The sequence below is a fragment of the Neophocaena asiaeorientalis genome, unplaced genomic scaffold (genome assembly GCF_003031525.2).
Source record: "Neophocaena asiaeorientalis asiaeorientalis breed wild unplaced genomic scaffold, Neophocaena_asiaeorientalis_V1.1 scaffold46, whole genome shotgun sequence".
NCBI classification, from domain to species: Eukaryota; Metazoa; Chordata; class Mammalia; order Artiodactyla; family Phocoenidae; genus Neophocaena; species Neophocaena asiaeorientalis.
In genome coordinates this window covers 1,584,985-1,603,273 of record NW_020175393.1, presented here as the reverse complement: position 1 = coordinate 1,603,273, position 18,289 = coordinate 1,584,985, and the positions used below count along the sequence as shown (strand labels likewise).

General features: G+C 54.1%; 1 protein-coding gene and 1 pseudogene across 1 annotated transcript in view; one reads left to right on the top strand and one right to left on the bottom strand.

The window, feature by feature from the left end:
- The window catches only part of ITPR3 (inositol 1,4,5-trisphosphate receptor type 3), a 66,355-nt gene that overhangs the window by 37,810 nt on the left and 10,256 nt on the right, over nt 1–18,289 (bottom strand). Inside the window, exons 2-7 of the mRNA XM_024766296.1 lie at nt 13,513–13,583; nt 3,958–4,079; nt 2,242–2,328; nt 1,560–1,718; nt 1,273–1,371; nt 33–116 (exon numbers count right to left, since the gene is read on the bottom strand). Of these exons, the coding sequence (XP_024622064.1) occupies nt 33–116; nt 1,273–1,371; nt 1,560–1,718; nt 2,242–2,328; nt 3,958–4,079; nt 13,513–13,583 (622 nt within the window). The remainder of the gene's footprint in view (nt 1–32; nt 117–1,272; nt 1,372–1,559; nt 1,719–2,241; nt 2,329–3,957; nt 4,080–13,512; nt 13,584–18,289) is intronic.
- Nucleotides 5,631–6,598, top strand: LOC112414025 (ubiquitin carboxyl-terminal hydrolase MINDY-1 pseudogene; annotated as a pseudogene).

Here is an 18,289-nt window from a genome sequence, read left to right as displayed (position 1 = left end):
GGGGCTGTTTCCGGGGAGTTTCCAGTCCTTACCCCTTTCAACACCTCCTCCAGGTGGTCTCGGAACTGCATAAACAGGTTGATCTTCCAGCTGGTGTTGCAGTTCACAGAGTTGACCTGCGGAAGCGCACAGAGACCCGTGAGGCCGGGCAGGCCCCCAGCCGCTGGGGAGTGGGCCTGTGCCTAAGACCCGAAGCGGGTGAGGGGAGGCCAGCCCAGCCCCCATTAGAGCACAGGGCAGTGTCTTCTCCCAACCAGGGCCCCCAAACCCCAGCCCAGCTGCCCTGGGGCCGCCACCCAGTGGGGTGGAGAATGTGGGCAGACACTGGGAGACAGGCAGGGAGCAGGGAGGCCCACCCAGCCCCTCCAGCTGTAGACAGGACTGGAGGAAGCAACCCTGGGTGGGTGGGGGAGGTACGTGGACACCCATCCGCTGCCGGGCTGGCCGTTACCAACCAGGGTCCTTGGACTCTAATCAACAGAAATGAATAAGAGTCCAGGTGAAAAATTCAGCCAAGGCTTTAGCAGGACTCCTATTTGTGGCCTGCCCACCCCCTTCCTGGTGCCCTGCAGAGTACCCTGCTTTTGCTCCCAGCACCTCAGAAATGGCAGTTGGTTTTTTCGGCCTTTTTGTACCTTACTGTTCACAACTTGCCCCAACTGTGCACGCGTGCAGTTCCTTTTAGTCTCTCAGAGTTTCTTTGTATTTTGTTGCCTGAGGAGATGTTTGTCCAGGTGCAAGGGCAAGCACTCCCATAAAGGGTCCTAGGTCCCAGCCTATATCAGCCCACCACCCTGTTACCGACCCAGGTTCTTGGCCTCTTTAATCAGGAGAAATAGATAAGAGACCAGATGAGAAATTCAGGCAAGGCTACAGCACGAGGGAGTGAAAACAAGGAACAGGTGCCCTTGCTTGCTCCCTGAGGCCGGGCAAGCTGGTCCCTTAAATGGGCTGAGGTCAGGGGCGGATCCATGGGTTAGGTCGGAGACGTGGCTTAGGCGATCTGCCCGCCCCCTCGGTGGCGCCCCCTTGGTGGTGCGGGGATCACGTGCAGTAGTTGGCTTTTGCTCCTGGGACCTCAGAAGTAGCAGCTGGTTTTTGGCGTTTTTGTATCTTATTGTTCATCGTTGCCCTGACTGTGCATGGGTGCGGGTAGGTTTAGTCCCTTACAGTTTCTTTGTATTTTGCTGCTCGGGAGACACTTGTCCAGGTGCAAGCACTCCCGTGAGAGGCCCCTGACCCCAGCCTGTCTCAGCCCAGCGCCCCGCTCACCTCCTTGCAGCCAGCATTGTCACTGAGCTCATAATTGCTGGCATGCAGAGGCTGCCCAGCGTTGACAGGGTTCAGGATCACCTTGTCCCCGACAACCACCTATGGGGACAGAATGCAGCAGAGTGAGGGTGGGGACGGCGGGGCCCCCAGGCTTCCCTCTGGCCAGTCTGCCCCCTAAGAAACAGGCATGAGCTCATGCAGTCCCCACACCAAAGACCCTAGAGAAGCCCCCCTGGCGCTGTGGCCTGCGCCTTCCAGCAGGCCCCTCCCCCCAGCCCTGTCCTCACATTGTCCCCGTTGCTCCGCAGCTTCCAGAAGGGCTGGATGAAGAGCCAGGAGCCCTCGTTGCCCGTGGCATCCAGTGTCACCCGCATGGCGTTCTTCTCCAGCAGGGCCGGCAGCCGCTTATTCACGGTCAGGTACTTGTTACTTTTCATGTGCAGGAGCTGAGAGGCGGCGGGGGGCCAAGCAGTGGGGGGGAGAGGGGGGAGGTCACCCCAGGAGGCCAGCCCATCAGAAAGGGGGGGGCTGGGGGGCACACTGGACCCTTGGACAAACAGACCGAGACAAACATGGCCACACGCACAGTCACACACCCAGTCCAGCACCCGGGTGATCACACAAGGAGCTAGCGCTGTTCTAAACACCCTAAGAGTAGTAGCTCGAGGAACCTTACAGCAACCAGAGGGAAGTACTATCACTGGCCTGACTGTCCATTTGGGGAAACAGAGGCCCAGGGAAGTGAAGTCGCTTGCCCAGGTCACAGAGCCAAGATGTGAACCTGGACCTCGGGGCTCCAGAATCTGTGCTGGTGGCCACAGTGCTGAACACACACCCACGCACACAGCCGTTCAGGCCACACAGCAACGCGCACGTGTAGAGGCAGACACGCAGTCACAGAGACAGTCCCGGGTTGCTGGTGCCATGGCACTGGCACCCCTCGCCCCCACACCTGCCCCGGCGTCACACCTGGATCACACTGCCGTACTTCACGACGTCCCCGTGCACCTTCTTGTTCTCTGTGTCGTTCTGCTTCTGCTCCATCTGGGCCGCATGCTGCACAGACATGCACAGAGATGGAGGGTGGGCCCAGAAGCCTGCTACTGAAGGCACACATCTTCCCACCACCCCACACACATGCAGGTCCTGGCACTGCACCCAGAGTGACCCTCCTGAGGCCATCTGGCCTGTTCCTCCCACTACCGACGAGAGAACGAGGCTCAGAGTGTGTACAGCACAGAGCCAGCGGCACCAGATTCCTCCCCTCAGGCCCCTCCTCGCCACCTCCCTCTGGAGGGGGCAGCCAGCAGGCCTGTGAGCCCCCTATGCCCCAACACCCCCAGCAGATAACCTAAGGTTGTGCCTCACTCCCCTGCCTCACCAGACCCCTGGCGCCCCAGCAGGGGACCCCTGGCGCCCCAGCAGGGGACCCCTGGCCCAGCCCAGACACCAGCAAGTGTGCTTGGCGGCATTTCCTCCTCCCCTCCACCCTCACTCCTCTGTGACCCTCCCTCCCCAAACTGTGTGTGCTCCTAGCCCACCGCCTCCAGGGAGCCTTCCCTGACGAGCCACATCCAACTCTGACAGATCCAACCCTGATGCCTCCAGGATTTGGTTTGCATCCCACTGAGGACACCATTTTAGGTCCTTCTGTCCCATTAGACTGGAAGCTGCCCGAGGATACACTGTGCCTCCTCCATCAGACTGGGGGGTCCTGGAGGTGGGGGCTCTGTCTCCTCCATCAGACCGGCTCTCTCTGAGGGCAGTGGCCCCTCTGCCCCTTTCATCTCCTCAGTCCCATTATCCGGGCCTCAGGCCGGAGGCTGGTGGGAGGATGGCTGCTGGGGAGCCATGCCAGGTACCACGTGACTCTCCACAAACCTACAGTGTACGGCTGTGTGACCACGTGTGGTTCTGAGTGTCTGCGCACGCGTGAATACGCTATGCCCAGCCAGATCCACAGCTCAGCCTGGGCCTGTGGCGGCAGCAGGAAGAAGTTGCGACGGCCCCCAGCCCAGGACGAGAGACGACCTTATTTATAACAGAGCTCAGCAGCCCACACCCAGCCCCCTCTTTCCAGCCCAGTTCACAGCTGTGGGTGGGGCCCACCCGGGCCCACCCTTTGCCCATTTCACACCACCTCCTCAGAGAAGGGGATACCGGGAAGCAAGGTCTGCCTGATGGGGGGCGGGGCCCCAGGTCCGGGGGAGGGTCTCAGAAGCAGGCTGCAACGTTGCTGACCACAGCCAATCCTCCCACTCTCTTTTCCATGGGGATTGGGCTGGACGCCCTGAGCTCTGTCCAGAGAGAACCACCCAGGATGTAAACTGAGAGGCCTGAGAGCAACCACCAGGCCCTCACACCACACACCAAGGTCGGCCAGAGACCCAGGGACCGTCTAAGCCCCACTGCCAACTCGTAGGATGAGCACAATGGCCCAGTCCCCTTGAAGGGCCCCAGGCTCCAACTCTATAAAATGAGGGGTGAGGTCAAGACTAGTTCTTAAATCAGGTTCGCTGGAGCCACTGTCTCTAGGAGCCCCTGGTAACTCCATGTACAGCTGCACAGGCCGTTCACTGCACTGCGGTGTCCAGCTGAAGGACTGGCTGGCAGCTGAGGTGCAGTCCACAGTTCACTGAGGCACGCGGCCTGGGACAGGGCACACACACCTGCGCGTGCACACACCTGTAACTTCTGCAGCAGCACCACGTCGGCAATCTTCTCCTTGTCCTGCTTGGTCTGCTTGGCCTTCCAGTACTGCTTCTGGGCCGAGTAGCGGTTCATGGGACACACCTTGAAGAGGCAGTCTGAGGAGGGAGGGCAAAAGGAGGGAGCTCGGTTCATGCGGGGCTCAGGGGAAAACCCTGGCCTGCAGCCCTGCCCCCAAAGCCCACCTCTGCTCTCCCCACCCCTCTCCACCCTGCCGCCCTTCTTGGGTAGAGGGGCAGTGGTCAGAAGACCCCCGTGGAACTCGGAGCATCCTGGATTGTGCTGAGTGGAATGGAGGGGCCCAGAAGAAGGTCGGAGAGTGGGACCCCCCCTGGGAGGCGGACGCGTGCCCTCTTCCCCACGGGAGATTTATCAGAGGCCCTTGGGCCACCACCCCATGCCCCGTCTGTGTCCAGGTTTTGTGGACATTGGCAGCTGACCATTCACATCAGCATCCTTTCTCTGGCCCTCCCCCATCTTGCCCACAGATGCCTGGGAAGTTACATTCCCCCCAGCCCCCAAGGGGTATCCTCCATCCACTGGCAGCAGGAGGGGACCGCCTGCAGTGGTCCCTGTGGGATGAGCCTGAGGCCTCTCTTCCCCCGAAACCACCTCCTTGCTCGGCGCCCTCACACTCCTCCTGGGACCCCTCCTCAATAATGCTCCCGCTGTAGACTCTGCTTCTAGGGAACTCAACCTAAGAGAGTGCCAATCAGAATTCCAGAAACAGGTTCTTTATTACCTGATTTTTATTCTGGACACAGATAAAGCATCAATGATTTTCACAAGCCCAAACTCCAGAAAGGATGTCAGATTTTTCTACTTCTGGAAAGGAGGCATGAGTTGGAAAATCCTATTCTAAAGTGTGATGTGAAGGGATAGAGGATTCTGGATCCCGGTGAAACGCTGGCATGGGGACTGGGCCTGACGATAGCATGAGCCGTGCTGGGAGGCAGTGAGCACCCCGTCACAGGAGGGAATCCCAGGAGGGCACAGGGCTGGGCTCACAGCCTCTAAGACCCCTCCCAGGCCGCAGTGCCTCCACAATCAGCAGTGCTCCCGCAGCAGAAACACAGGAAGACGGTTGTGCTGGGAACCTGGACAGGGGCCCCTGGGGGAGCAGATCTCAGAGACAGGGCCCTGCCTCATGCCTCCTTTATATATATGTCACATAATGCTTGTTGATCCCACTCCTGGGCTTATATCAGGAGAAAACTCTAATTTGAAAAGATACATGCACCCCAGTGTTCACAGCAGCACTATTTACAATAGCCAGGACAGGGAAGCAACTTAAATGTCCATGGACAGATGAATGGATAAGGAAGATGTGGCACATATACACAATGGAATACTACTCAGCCATAAAAAAGAATGAAATAATGCTGTTTGAAGCAACATCGATGGACCTAGAGATTATCATATTAAGTGAAGTAAGCCAGAGAGAGAAAGACAAATACCGTATGATATCACCTACACATGGAATCTAAAAAAATGAGATAAATGAACTTATTTACAAAACAGAAAGAGACTCACAGACACAGAAAACAAACTTGTGGTTACCAAAGGGGATGGGGGGTGTTGGGGGGAGCGATAAATGAGGAGTTTGGGATTAACATATACACACTACTATATATAAAATAGATAAATAGAAGATGCCACCTCAGAAGGAAGTGATCACACCGGATGAGGTCATGGCCCATCTTGGAGACTGCCTTCTGTCCACCAAGCCCCAGGAGAAGTCAGAAGGACTTCAGCTTAATTTTCAGCAGAATGTGGACGATGCAATGACCATGCTGCCTAAACTGGCCACAGGTCTGGATGGCAATGTGCTGTTCACAGGTGTCTCTGATTCTGAGTATACACCCGAGTGCAGTGTCTTTGACCTACTAGGCATACCTCTGTACCATGGCTGGCTTGTTGACCCACAGAGTCCTGAGGCTGTGAGCGCAGGTGGGAAACTGAGTTACAACCAACTCAGTTGTAACCAACTGAGTTACAACCAATCATCACCTGCAAGCACTCCAGTGACACCAACCTCGGGACAGAAGGCCTGACTGCAGAGCAGTTCCTGGAGACCACCGCCGCACAGCTGACCTACCATGGTCTGTGTGAGCTAACAACAGCTGCCAAGGAGGGCGAACTTAGCATCTTTTTCCGGAACAACCACTTTAGCACTATGACTAAGCACAAGGGTCACTTGTACCTACTGGTCACCGACCAGGGCTTTCTACAGGAGGAGCAAGTGGTGTGGGAGAGCCTGCGCAACGTGGACGGAGACGGCTGTTTCTGTGACTCTGACTTTCACCTAAGTCACTCCCTGGGCAAGGGACCTGGAGCAGAAGGTGGGAGTGGCTCCCCAGAAAAGCAGCAGCAGGTGGACCAGGACTACCTGATCGCCTTGTCCCTGCAGCGGCAGCAGCCGTCGCGAGGCACATTGGGTCTTAGCGACCTGGAGCTGGCCCAGCAACCTCAGCAAGAGGCGTACCAACAGCGCCAAGCAGCCCAGCCCGCGTCAGCACGGGCCCTGTCACCGCAGGGGAGAGGAGCCGCATTTGGACGCCCAGCTGCCGAGTGTCGGCAAAGGCCGAAGCAAGAGTCCGACTGTGTCCTCCTGTAGCCCCGCTCAGTTCCAGGCTGCCCTGCCTCCGCTTTCAGAGGTTGGGGCTATTCTGCTTGCTCCCCAGCTCAACTTGAGATATGCAGGGTAACTTATTTATGGAATGTTGGGGATCAGAGCAGGCAGTAAATGCCAAGGTCAGACTTGGTGACGTCTTTGCCCCAACGTGCTGCCTCCTCTTCCTCCCAACCATCCCGGGCAACACTGGGGTCGGTGGGGTGAGGATTTCTGATTCCCAACTCCCCTTCCCCAGAATAGTCACATTAATATACAGACTCGGGCTGCAGGGTGAGGTCCCCGTCTAGAACACATCTCCCCTACTTTCTGCTCCTGCAGGCCCACCCGTATCCAGCCATCTGTTTGTTTCAGGGTTTAATTTGGGTTTCTATCTCCATTATTTGTAATGCCTTCCTAGGGGTTTGGAAATAAAACTTCTTTCCTGAGAAAAAAATAAAAAATTAAATAGATAAATAACAAGGACCTACTGTATAGCACAGGGAACTATATTCAATATCTTGTAATAACCTATAATGCAAGAGAATCTGAAAAAGAATATATATACACGTGGGCATGCACACACATTATGTATAACTGAATGAATCACTGTGCTGTATACCTGGAACTAACACAACATTGTAAATTAACTATACTTCAATTTTCTAAAATGGTTTAAAAAAAAGAAGAGAAACACAAGTCGGGAAAAAAATGCTTGTTGAATGAATAAATGATCTGAGCCCTCTAAAATGTTTGTGGCCCACCCCTATGAGCAATGCACATCTCCATGCTTTTACTCTGCTGTGCTCTTTGCCCAAAGGCGACCCTGTCCAAAACCCAAGAGGGGCCAGAACCTTCCTTCTCACCAAACTGTGGGGCAGAAGGACAGAGAGGACAGAGGGTGAAAGGGTAGCTAGGAGACCGGGCCCACGCAGGACCAGCGGCAGCAAAGGCCAAGAGAAAAGTCTGGGTCCAGGGGGGTGTCCTACCGTAAGGACTGTGTGTGCTGGGGGAATGCACCTGTGGGTGCGGGGGCACAGGGCTGGTGAGGCTACAGACAGGAGGATATTCCTTTATCAAAGTCAGCTGACATTCCCCGAAACTAAGGTATGCAATACTCCAAAAACTCACTACCACTGCACAGAATCATCTGGGGCGGGGTAAGATTTAAAAAATACAAACTCTCAGCTCCCCCACAGATCTTGGTAGGGGTCAAGGCCTGCAGATATGCATCGTGAAAGGCACACCCCACCCCCACCCCCGATCCCAAATGGTTTTGCTGCCCAACCAAGGCTGCAAAGCACTAGCAGGGGATTCGAGACAAGAACAGAGCACAGGGAATAAAGTTATCCAGCCACAATTACACATAAACTCGGTATAAATCATGTAAACATCTGTTTCTAATCTTTAACATTTAGACTCAACTTACAGAACCCCGAAGACTCCATTGCGGTTACAGAAGAGAATGCAAAGCTTATTCAGTCTTGATGTAAAACTAAAAAAGGGCGCGTGGTTGGTGGAAGGCAGACGTGAGGCGGAGCACTGCAGGACTTGACAGAATGAGAAATTCAGGTGTGACTATGACACTTGGGTTAATAAAGGTGACCATGGAGAATCTACAACAGCGCCAGCATGCTGCTGGGGGCAGGGGGAGGGGAGAAAGTGGAGGGATGGGCCGAGAGAGAAACTCTCCCGGAATAAGCAAAACCTGGGGTAGCAAGCAGAAGAACCGATGAGAAGGGTGAATGGGTTTGCTTTCTCTTATTACGCTGTTGGACAAGGCGCAAGACGAAAGATCAGAGCCACAGATGCCCCCTCCCTTGGACACAGCAATCCCCCCACGGGTCCTTCATTCCAAGAGCACAGCTGCATTTGTACAAAATGACAAGGGACAAGGGTCTTCACTGCACTGTCGGGAATGATAAAGATTAGAAACAGCCCACGTGCCCATGAGAGGGGACTGGTTAAATAAATTACGATGGAGCCACATGAAGGACAGCTATGGAGCTGTGAGAGAGGGGGGAGTGGTCAGAAACCCTGACACAGGCTGCAATCCCGGTAAACCTTGAAGCCATTATGCTAAGTGACATAAGCCACAAAATGACAGATAAGGTATGATTCTGCTCATGTGACGTACTTAAGACTAGTCGGATTCATACAGATGGAAAGTCGGCCGGTGGTTGGGGTGAGGGATGGGTTGGGAACGGGGAGTTATTATTTAATGGATATATAGCTTCAGTTTCACAAGAGGAAAAGCAGTTCTGTGGATGGACGGCAGTGATGGCTGATGAGACTGTGCTTAATGTCACCGACCTGTACACTTAAAAGTGGTTAAGATGGTAAACTTCACGTGGCTATTCACCACAGTTGAAAAAAAATATTTTTGAAATGCTTAAAACTATGTAAACCATAGGAACACTGTTTTCACAGTTGTCCAGGATATGAACAAAAATGAGTTTTTAAGTGAAAAAAAGAGAGAGAAAGAGAGCTCAAGACCTCTATATACTAATATAGAAAGATCTCCAGTAGGATCTATCCACAGTAAGACTCATAAAGTAAAAACAGCAAAGAACAGAGCAGTGCATATAGAATGCTACCCCAGTGTAAGAAAATCGGGGAAGTCTGAACATATGTTTGCAGTTGCATTAAGGACCACGGGAGGATGCGTAAGAAACTAAAGAAAGTGGTTACCTGGAGGGACAACAGTGGAGATGGGAGAGGGCCGTGGGAGCAGATTCTCGATGGATGTTTGCACAACATTTGGAGGTGTAACTGGATGAATAAACTACCTAGTCGGATTCTCTAGTAGGGTTGTCCCTGGAGATGGGAACAGGAGGTGAGTGAGGGTGGGATGGGATGCTCCCATTTGCTGGATCCTAGAGCCTGTATTTGTATTACTTTTTTTTTTTTTTTTTTTCGGTATGCGGGCCTCTCACTATTGTGGCCTCTCCCCTTGCAGAGCACAGGCTCCGGACGCATAGGCTCAGCGGCCATGGCTCACCGGCCCAGCCGCTCCGCGGCATGTGGGATCTTCCCGGACCGGGGCACGAACCCACGTCCCCTGCTTCGGCAGGCGGACTCTGAACCACTGCACCACCAGGGAAGCCCTGTATTACTTTTATAAAGAGGAAAAAGAAAAGATGATGAACAAGATTTTAAGTGGCTCATAAACATATGAAAAGATGTCTCACTAGTAGTCAGAGGAATGCAAATTAAAACCACAGTGAGATGGCATTTCACACCCAGCGGGCTGGAAGACAATTAAGTGGGACAAAACCAAGTGTAGCCAGGATAGGGGTGCAGCAAGAGCACCCCCACCCCATGCACCCACAGTCTGGCAGGGGTGAACGGGGGCGAGGGGTGGGGGTAAACACTCACAGCCCCCATGGAAGGCGGCAGGGCCGCTCCTAGCAAGACAGGAGAGATACCTCTCACCCAGGTCACCCTCCCTTGGAACGCACCCAAGAAACTCTTGCCCGCGAGCCCAGGGAGACATACGTGTACAGGGGGCTCACTGCAGCATTGTTGGCAGTTACCAAAAACTGCAAATGAGATAAACGTCCATCAACGGGGGAACCAATAAAAGGACTGCAGTTTACTCACTCAGTGGAATATTACATAGCAATTAAACAGATGAACTAGAGCCATGCAGGTCAATACAGATAAGTCTCAGAAACAGTGCAGAGGACTTCCGTGGTGGCGCAGTGGTTAAGAATCTGCCTGCCAGTGCAGGGGACACGGGTTCGAGCCCTGGCCTGGGAAGGTCCCACATGCCGCGGAGAAACTAAGCCCACGCGCCACAACTATTGAGCCTGTGCTCTAGAGCCTGTCAGCCACAAAATGCTGAGACCATGTGCCACAACTGCGGAAGCCCACGCGCCCAGAGCTTGTGCTCCGCAACAAGAGAAGCCACCGATGAAAAAAGTAGAGAAAGATTTGTACAGAAGGCTACCTTCAACATACAGGGTTGGAAAAATGGAAAAGAATACCCTATATAATTCATCATAGAAATATCTCTACGTATTAAAGCAAAAGTATAAAAACAGGCCCCTGAATGAGGCATACCAGTTTCTGAGAGTGTCTGCCTCTGGGGAGGGGGAAGAGAAAGAGGTCAGGGGAAGGCACACGGGGCTTTGGCTACATGCATAAGATGCTATCTCTTTAAAAATGAAAAAGACCTGAAATAAACACAGGAAAAAGGATTTGAGAGAGCTCAGTAGTGGGTGCATAGGTGTGTGTTATCTTTCTCTTTACTTTTACGTTTTAGTAGTTGAAGCGGATCTTAATAAAAGTAACAATAAACCAGTCTTGGAAGATGGGCAGGTAGAGCAGAGGCATGAGGCTGGGGGCGGAGAGCACCCAGGGTGCAAGCACAGGGAGATCCCCTCATCAGCCCCCTCCCCAGCACCTGCCGCCCACTACGTGGGTAAGTGACTGCTACACATTTCGTGGGGTCGCCTTAGCCGGGGGTGTGAGCACTGAGCTTCCCAGGTGGACGGGGAGGTGCGTCCTTCTGCAATGGGTCTCCCACGCCTATGCTGTGGGAGGGGACCTGCCCAGACCTGGCCCGGCCAGGAGAGCAGGATTCTGAGCAGCCATAACCCAAGACCCCTACAACAAAGCGGAGGTCGGGGAGGCTGGGCTGGCGTGGGGTGCCCTACACATTGGGGCACTGGCAGCCTGGGCCTCCCAGGGCCCTGCAAACTCTGGAAAAAATTCCCTGAACATGTCGGGGCTTGAGATGGCCTTGGAAGGTGCAGGAGCTGAAACCACAAACAGGGAGCTAACCAGAGGCTGATGGAGGCAGGGCGGGGGCTTCACGGGCTTGGCCGACCCAGCGCGAGCCGTGCGGGGAGAGAGGGAGACACCACAGTTCCCAGCCAAGGCCGGGCCCACCCCAGGGTGGCCTCAGAACACCTTGGCCATCTCTGATGAGCTCCGACCAAGTTCTAAAATGCCTGCCATGGTCCCCATGCCCTTGCTGGGACCTCCCTCCAGGGAGGGGCTGTTTGCAGGAGAAACATGGAACAATGAGAACCGGGACTCCAGGGTTGGAGGCCAAGCTCAACCTTTCTTCTCTGGGCTTCAACCTCAAAGCTGAAGAGGTTGGAGTCTGTGTCTCTTGTCCCAGGTTCTCACACTCCAACTTACTCGCCAGCCAAGGGGCTGCACAGAGACCTGGTTCTGTCCCAGAAGGTGGGCTCTTCTCAGGTCCACACTGGGCCACAGGGGGTCCAGAGGGGCCTCTGCCCGCCTCACCAAGACACCCAGGCCAGGCCAGGAGCAGGGTGGGTGGGGAGGAGGCTGGGGGCTGAGCCCCTCTGGCATCTCCCGGAGCTGGGGGTGCCCAGCACAGCCTCGGGGACCACGGAGCAGCCCCCGACGCTGGGGTGGGCCCTGCTCACGGGCTTTGGGAAAATAAAAAGGAAGAGAAAGGAGGGAGTGGGAGGCAGACAAGAAGTCAAAGGAGCACTTGTTCTGCTAAGTAGCTGTTTTGTTGTCAAAAATTGGCCCCAAACTCTGTCTACCGGAACTCAGGGGCAAATATCCTCTGCCACACCCACCTCCCTGTCACCGCCAATCACGCCACACAGCTGACTGCACACTCCGAGACACACCACCCACCTTCTCCTTTCAGCCCCGGTCCCCTCCCTGCCCTGGCCCCGCCCAGCCTCGGGACCTCAACCACTCTCTTCCATTCTAAGTTCTTCCCAAGAATTCATCCAAAACCCTCAGCTAGAGCAGAAATCAAAGCTCTCCTATTCCTGGCTCCGGGAAAGTGCCAGGGCTGTACCTCCAAGCGGGCAGCCCACACGACCACCCGGAACCCCCATCTCTACCCAGAGCACGGCTAATAAATGTGAGGAAAAGCAGCGGGCCTGGTGTGGCGAAAGGGAACGAGGGAGGGCCAGGGGTAGGGGATGAGGTGAGAGGCAGTGCGGCCAGATGGGGCAGGACAGAGGGGTCTGCGGTGGTGAGGAAGGTCCAGTGCCAGAGGCGGGCCCCACAGAGCCAGGCACGTCCTGACCTAAGACCCCACTCAGAGGCACACGATGGAAGCAGAACAGTAGATGTGGGCCCCCCCTGCAGCCTGGGAGGAGCCCTCTATCTCCTCCACACTCCGACAGATAGGCAAGGCCCCCAGCAGACAGAGAGCGCCAAGGATGCCACAAGACTGTCGTAAATCCCACTCCTCTCCCTCAACCGCATCCCTCTCGAGGACAATCCCAGCTGTTCTCTCCCCAGAGGAGCAGCCACGTGGGCAGCCAAGGTGGCACGGCCTGGCGTGTTCCTGCCTGCTCCCAACCTGCCCACCACGCCCAGGCTCCGTCTGCCTGTCTGTCTCAGCCTCACAAGTAATCACCACAATGACACCTTCTCCTGCAGGGCGCAGTGACAGCAGGATATCATTTCATCCTCACGAGGGCCCCCGGGCCTGTGGGGCGGGGCTGAGGCGCCCACTGACCTCGGAGGACACAGAGAGGGAAGGCACTTGCCCGGGAACCATGGGGTCCAACCCCCTCACCATGCAGCACAGAGAAGGGCTCTCACCCTGGGCCTCCTAACACCTGAGGAGATTCTCTTTTCTTCCCCTGTTCCCTCAGAAAACGCCCAGTCACACAGACAAAGAAAGCCTTGTGGGTGGTAGGGAGGTCAGGGGAGAACGGGCCCCCAGCCAGAAGTGGGTGTGGCCCTGAGAAGTGGGGTGTGGTCCCCGGAAAACGAAGGCAGAGGCCATCCTGCCGAGATGGCATCGTTCAAGCCGATGGGGGTTCCACAGGCAGCAGTGTGAGGGGGCTGTGGGCGGCACCTTGCCTAACCCACCCACTGGGCCCCTGGGTTGAATGGGTTCTGTCCGAGGTCCATGACTCAGCAGCCAGGAGGGGGAGGGGAGTTAGTGGGGGGAGCAGAGGTCTCACCTCGGAACTTCTTAGGAGGGTTGTCCAGGTCCCCAGCCGCGGGCTCCACGACACAGCGGTCATCCACCAACCTGGGCGACAAGGCAGCTGGGTCAGCAGAAAGAAGACACCCACCTCCCCAGGTGTCCCGTCCCTCCCTCAGGGCAGGGGGTTCCAGGGCACCAGGGAGGCCTCCAAAGAAACCTCTCAAGGGATGGAGTGGGAGGTTGGGGTTCGAAGATATAAGCTTTTATATGTAGAATGGATAAACAACAAGGTCCTACTGTAGAGCACAGAGAACGATATTCAGTATCCTGTGATAAACCATAATGGAAAAGAATACGAAAAAGGAAAGAATGTATATATATGTATAACTTAACCGTTTTGCTGTACAATTAACATAACATTGTAAATCAACTATACTTCAATTAAAAAAACAAAACAAAGAAATTTCTCCATCACTGACAACCCACTGCCATCAGGTCATCCCCTTTCCTGGCACCACTGTTAAAAGACGAGGTCTCCTGGATGGGGATGGGGGAGACTCCACAAAAAGCTCAGAGACACACCCAGCCCAGCCCCGACCCCCCAGCTGGAGCTGTCCCTTGGGGACCTGCTGCCAGTCTGGGCTGTCACACACTGCGGATATAACTCCTGTCATAGCCCTGAGACCCTGCCCAGACCTGAAAAGGCAGCAGGTGATAGAGGAGGAAGAGAGAAGGGGACCGAGACACAGAGACACAGAGAGGAAGGGAGAGACAGAAAAGACAGAGTCAGAAAGATAAACAGGATAAGAAACAGAAGCACAGAGAGCCTAGAGACAGACGAACAGATGAGAGAAGCTTATGAGACACCAAACTACGGGGACAGGCCTCCGGGTCTCAAAGACAGGACAGTGAACCTTGCACCTTCCCGATTTCAGTCAGGCCCAATTCACACTCTCTGCTTTGGTCACCCTTGGGCTTGAAATTCCTCCCTTCCAGCCATGGCTGAGGTTAATCCTGAGTCTCTGGAGGACACCCACTCATCCATCCATCCACCCATTCCTGCATTTAACATTCTTCAATGCCACCCCAGCCTCTAGGACAAAGTGATGATGATGACCCACCATTTCAGAGGCCAACTCTATCTCGGCACTTCACAACCACTTCCTCTGAATTCTCACCAACTTCCCCCAAGGGGCTAGTCATGAGCACCATTTTACAGAGGAGGAAACTGGGTTTGAACATTAAATAATTTGTCTGAAGCCACAGAGCTAATTCCAAAGCCTCCTTCTGCGCCTCCCCTCCTTGGATTGGCCAACGAGGCCTTTTGTGATCTGACCTCCACCCACTCCCTAGCTAGCCTCACAACCTCCTTGCCCCACCTGTGCTAAACCTCCGGTTGATCTCAAGGTCCCTGGAGCTCTCATCTCTACAGAGGTGGTCCCAGAAGCATGGGGGTGCAGGGGTTGCTGTGCGGGACCTCTCCATGACAGGGAGGGGAGGGGAGAGGGCAGCTTGCTGCGAGGACTCACTTGGTCCCCTTCCCCATCCCCAGCCTCTAGCTCAGTCCTTAGCCCTCTCCCCTTCTCCATCAGCACTGACCCTTGGTCATCTCGGCCACAAGCATGGGTTCAAAGCACCACTTATACATTCACTGATGACTCCCACCTCCACCTCTGCCATCCCTCTTCCCCCAAACTCCAGATTCATAGATCTAACTGCCCACTCCACATCTCCACTTGGATGTCCACAGTCATCGAAAACTCAGCACGTTACAAGCTGAGCTCCTGCTCTCCTTGAAGTCCTCCCCATCTCAGCTGATCCATCCTCCCAATTGCTTGGGCCCAAAACCTTGGGTCAATCCTTGGTCCTCTCTTCCACTCACCCTTCAAACCTAATCTGTGAGGAAACCCTGTGGGCTTTATCTTCAAAATATGTATGGAATCTGACTTTAAAATATGACACAAATGAACCTATCTACAAAACAAAAACAGACTCACAGATATAGATAACAGACATGGTTGCGGGTGGAGGGGATGGAGGAGGGATGGACTGGGAGTTTGGGATTAGCAGATGCAAACTAGTATATATAAGACGGATAACAACAAGGTCCTACTGTATAGCACAGGGAACTATATTCAATATCCTGTAATAAACCATAATGGAAAAAACAGGAAAAAGAATATATATAGATAACTGAGTCACTTTATTGTACAGCAGAAATTAACACAACATGGTAAATCAACTATACTTCAATAAAATTTTTAAAAATATATACATATGATGGGACTTTCCTGGTGGTCCAGTGGTAAAGAGTCCGCCTTACAATGCAGGGGACGCGGACTTGATCCCTGGTCAGGGAACTCAGATCCCACATGCCGCGGGGCAACTAAGCCTGCACACCACAACTACTGAGCTCGCGCGCCTCAACTAGAGAGCCTGCGTGCGACAAACTACAGAGCCTACTAGCCCTGGAGCCTGCACGCCAGAACGAGGAGCCCACGTGCCGCAGCTAGGACCCGAGGCAGCCAAAAATAAAAAATTAATTAATCAATTAATTAAATAAGTTAAAAAATTAAAAAATATATATATGTATGGAATCTGACCTCTTTTCATCATGCCACCACCACCACCCTGTCTAGGTCCCCACCAGCTCTCACCTAGATGTAACTGCCTCCCCATTAGTCTCCTGGCCCCCCCCTCATCTCCCTACAGCCTGTTCCCCACTTAGCAGCAAAGGGATCCCTTTAAAAGGTCAGTTAAATCAGGGCAGTTCTTTGCTCAGAACTCTCCAGAACCACCCATCTCAGAGAACCACCCACCCAAGAACTCACTATGGCCTGAAAGACCCCACATGATCTACCACCTTACCTCTCAGACCTCATCTCCTCCCCAAGCCCCTGGCCCACTCTGCTCCATCCCACAGTCCTCCTCCAGGCTCCTCAAACATTCCAGGAGATTTGACCCTGGCTTCTCCCTCTGCCTGGAACTCTCTGCCCCAGACACCCTCCTGACTCCCTCTCTCACCTCCTTCAGATCTCGCCTCAAATGACCCATTCCCATGGACACCCTCCCTCCCTATCCTTTTAAAAACTGTAAACTGTTCTCTCCCACACTTCTCATCTTCCTCCCTGTTCTCCATATCACCACCCAGCCTGCTATATATTTTATTTATTTTGGCTCCTATCCTCCCCAACCTGAGATGGAAGATTCATGAGGACAGGGATGTGTCTGTTCTGCTTCCTCCTGTACCCTCAGCATCTGGACCACCTGCCTGGTGCAGAGCGGGCACACAGGACACACATATTCAGTGAATTAATCATTTTACTAGCTGCTGTGGGAAGTCCACAAGAAGCAAAAGATAAGGTCCCTAAGAGAGTTTAAAATCTCATCAGGAAGACAAGTCACATACTCAGAAGAGTTCATGACATAAGGAATATGCATTGATGCCAATCTGTGGATTTCGTCCAGGGAAGGGAGAGGTCAGAGCTTGGTCAATCAGACAAGGTGTGAAAGAAGAAGCAGAAGCTGTGCAAAGCCTTGAATAATTCATAGAATTTCCTGTCAGAGATTAGTGAATCAGATTAGCTGGTTCTCTTGGCAAAGCCCTGAGGGGAGGAGACACAGGATGGTAAGTTTTGGTAGGGAAGGGGATGAAGCCTCGGCCAGGGCCTGGCACCTGGCACTGCTGGGGGTGCTGGACAGCCATAGGGCATCATGGAAGTTGGTGCAACTGAGGAGAGGCTGGCATAGTCCCCACAGCCGCCATCTTGACCAGTGCACAAGGCCCTGTGTAGGCCACCTCCCCAGAGACTCCCTGTCTGAGGAAAACCCATCCTCACCCCAGACCCCTCCATCCCTCCCCTGGGTCACAAGTGCAGGAAAAAGACATGCAAAAGTGGATGCCTGGCGTGCTTTTCCTAATCCCCCTGGCACAAATCTGCCTGGTCATTATGTGGATGTCCTTCTGTCCCCGCCCACTCTGGCACAGCTTCTGAAACCCTGCTGTCTCCAGCTCAGCCCCTCCCCAGTGCCCAGTGGTTTACAAAGCAGGGCAACTGCTTTGGGAGCGCAAGCTGAAGCCACTTAGAAAAGGGGAGGGACTGGTCAGTAGGGGAGCATGGCCTCCAGGAGGAGAATTTCAAGCAAGGTTGGGAAGGAAAACATCCCAGACCTGCAGCCAAGAGGGGTCAGGAATGGTAAGAACAGAGAAGCAAGCCACGTGGACGGTTAAAAAAAAAAAAGGCAGGGGGCTCCCACAAGGTATCGGGAAAACAAGGTCAGGAAGATGGGACTTTCAGAACTTCCTCCTGGATCCAACATTCCACCCCCTCCCTCCTCCAAGTGTGGGTTCTGGATGAGCAAAATCGACTTCCCTGGGAACGTTCTGTACCCCTCCCCTGCAACCTCTAAGGGATGGCGCCTCGCCCCTCCCATCATTTCATTTCCTAGCTGTAGCTTAGGGCAGCCCTCCACCAAGTCCGTAGGCAAAGAAGGCAGCCAGCAGCAGGATGTTTAGAGTCCCAAAATGTCCCCAAGCGCCCCCTCACAAGCCTCCCCTCCATTCCTCTGAACCTACTCCTTAGGACTGAGGTATCCCAAGAAGGTGCTATTGGGCGGGAGGGGATGGGAGGAGTGTCCCGTGAAGCCATTAACAGATAAGCAGGAAAGCCCTTATCAGATGGGCTGCAAGGTAAGCAGCAGACAGGTAAGTTACAGCAGACAGGTAAGTTTTGATGGAGGAGAAGCCTCAGAGGGCGCGGCGGGACTTCTGTCCCTCGGGGTAGAGGGAGCGGCAGCGAGGTGGTCGCCGA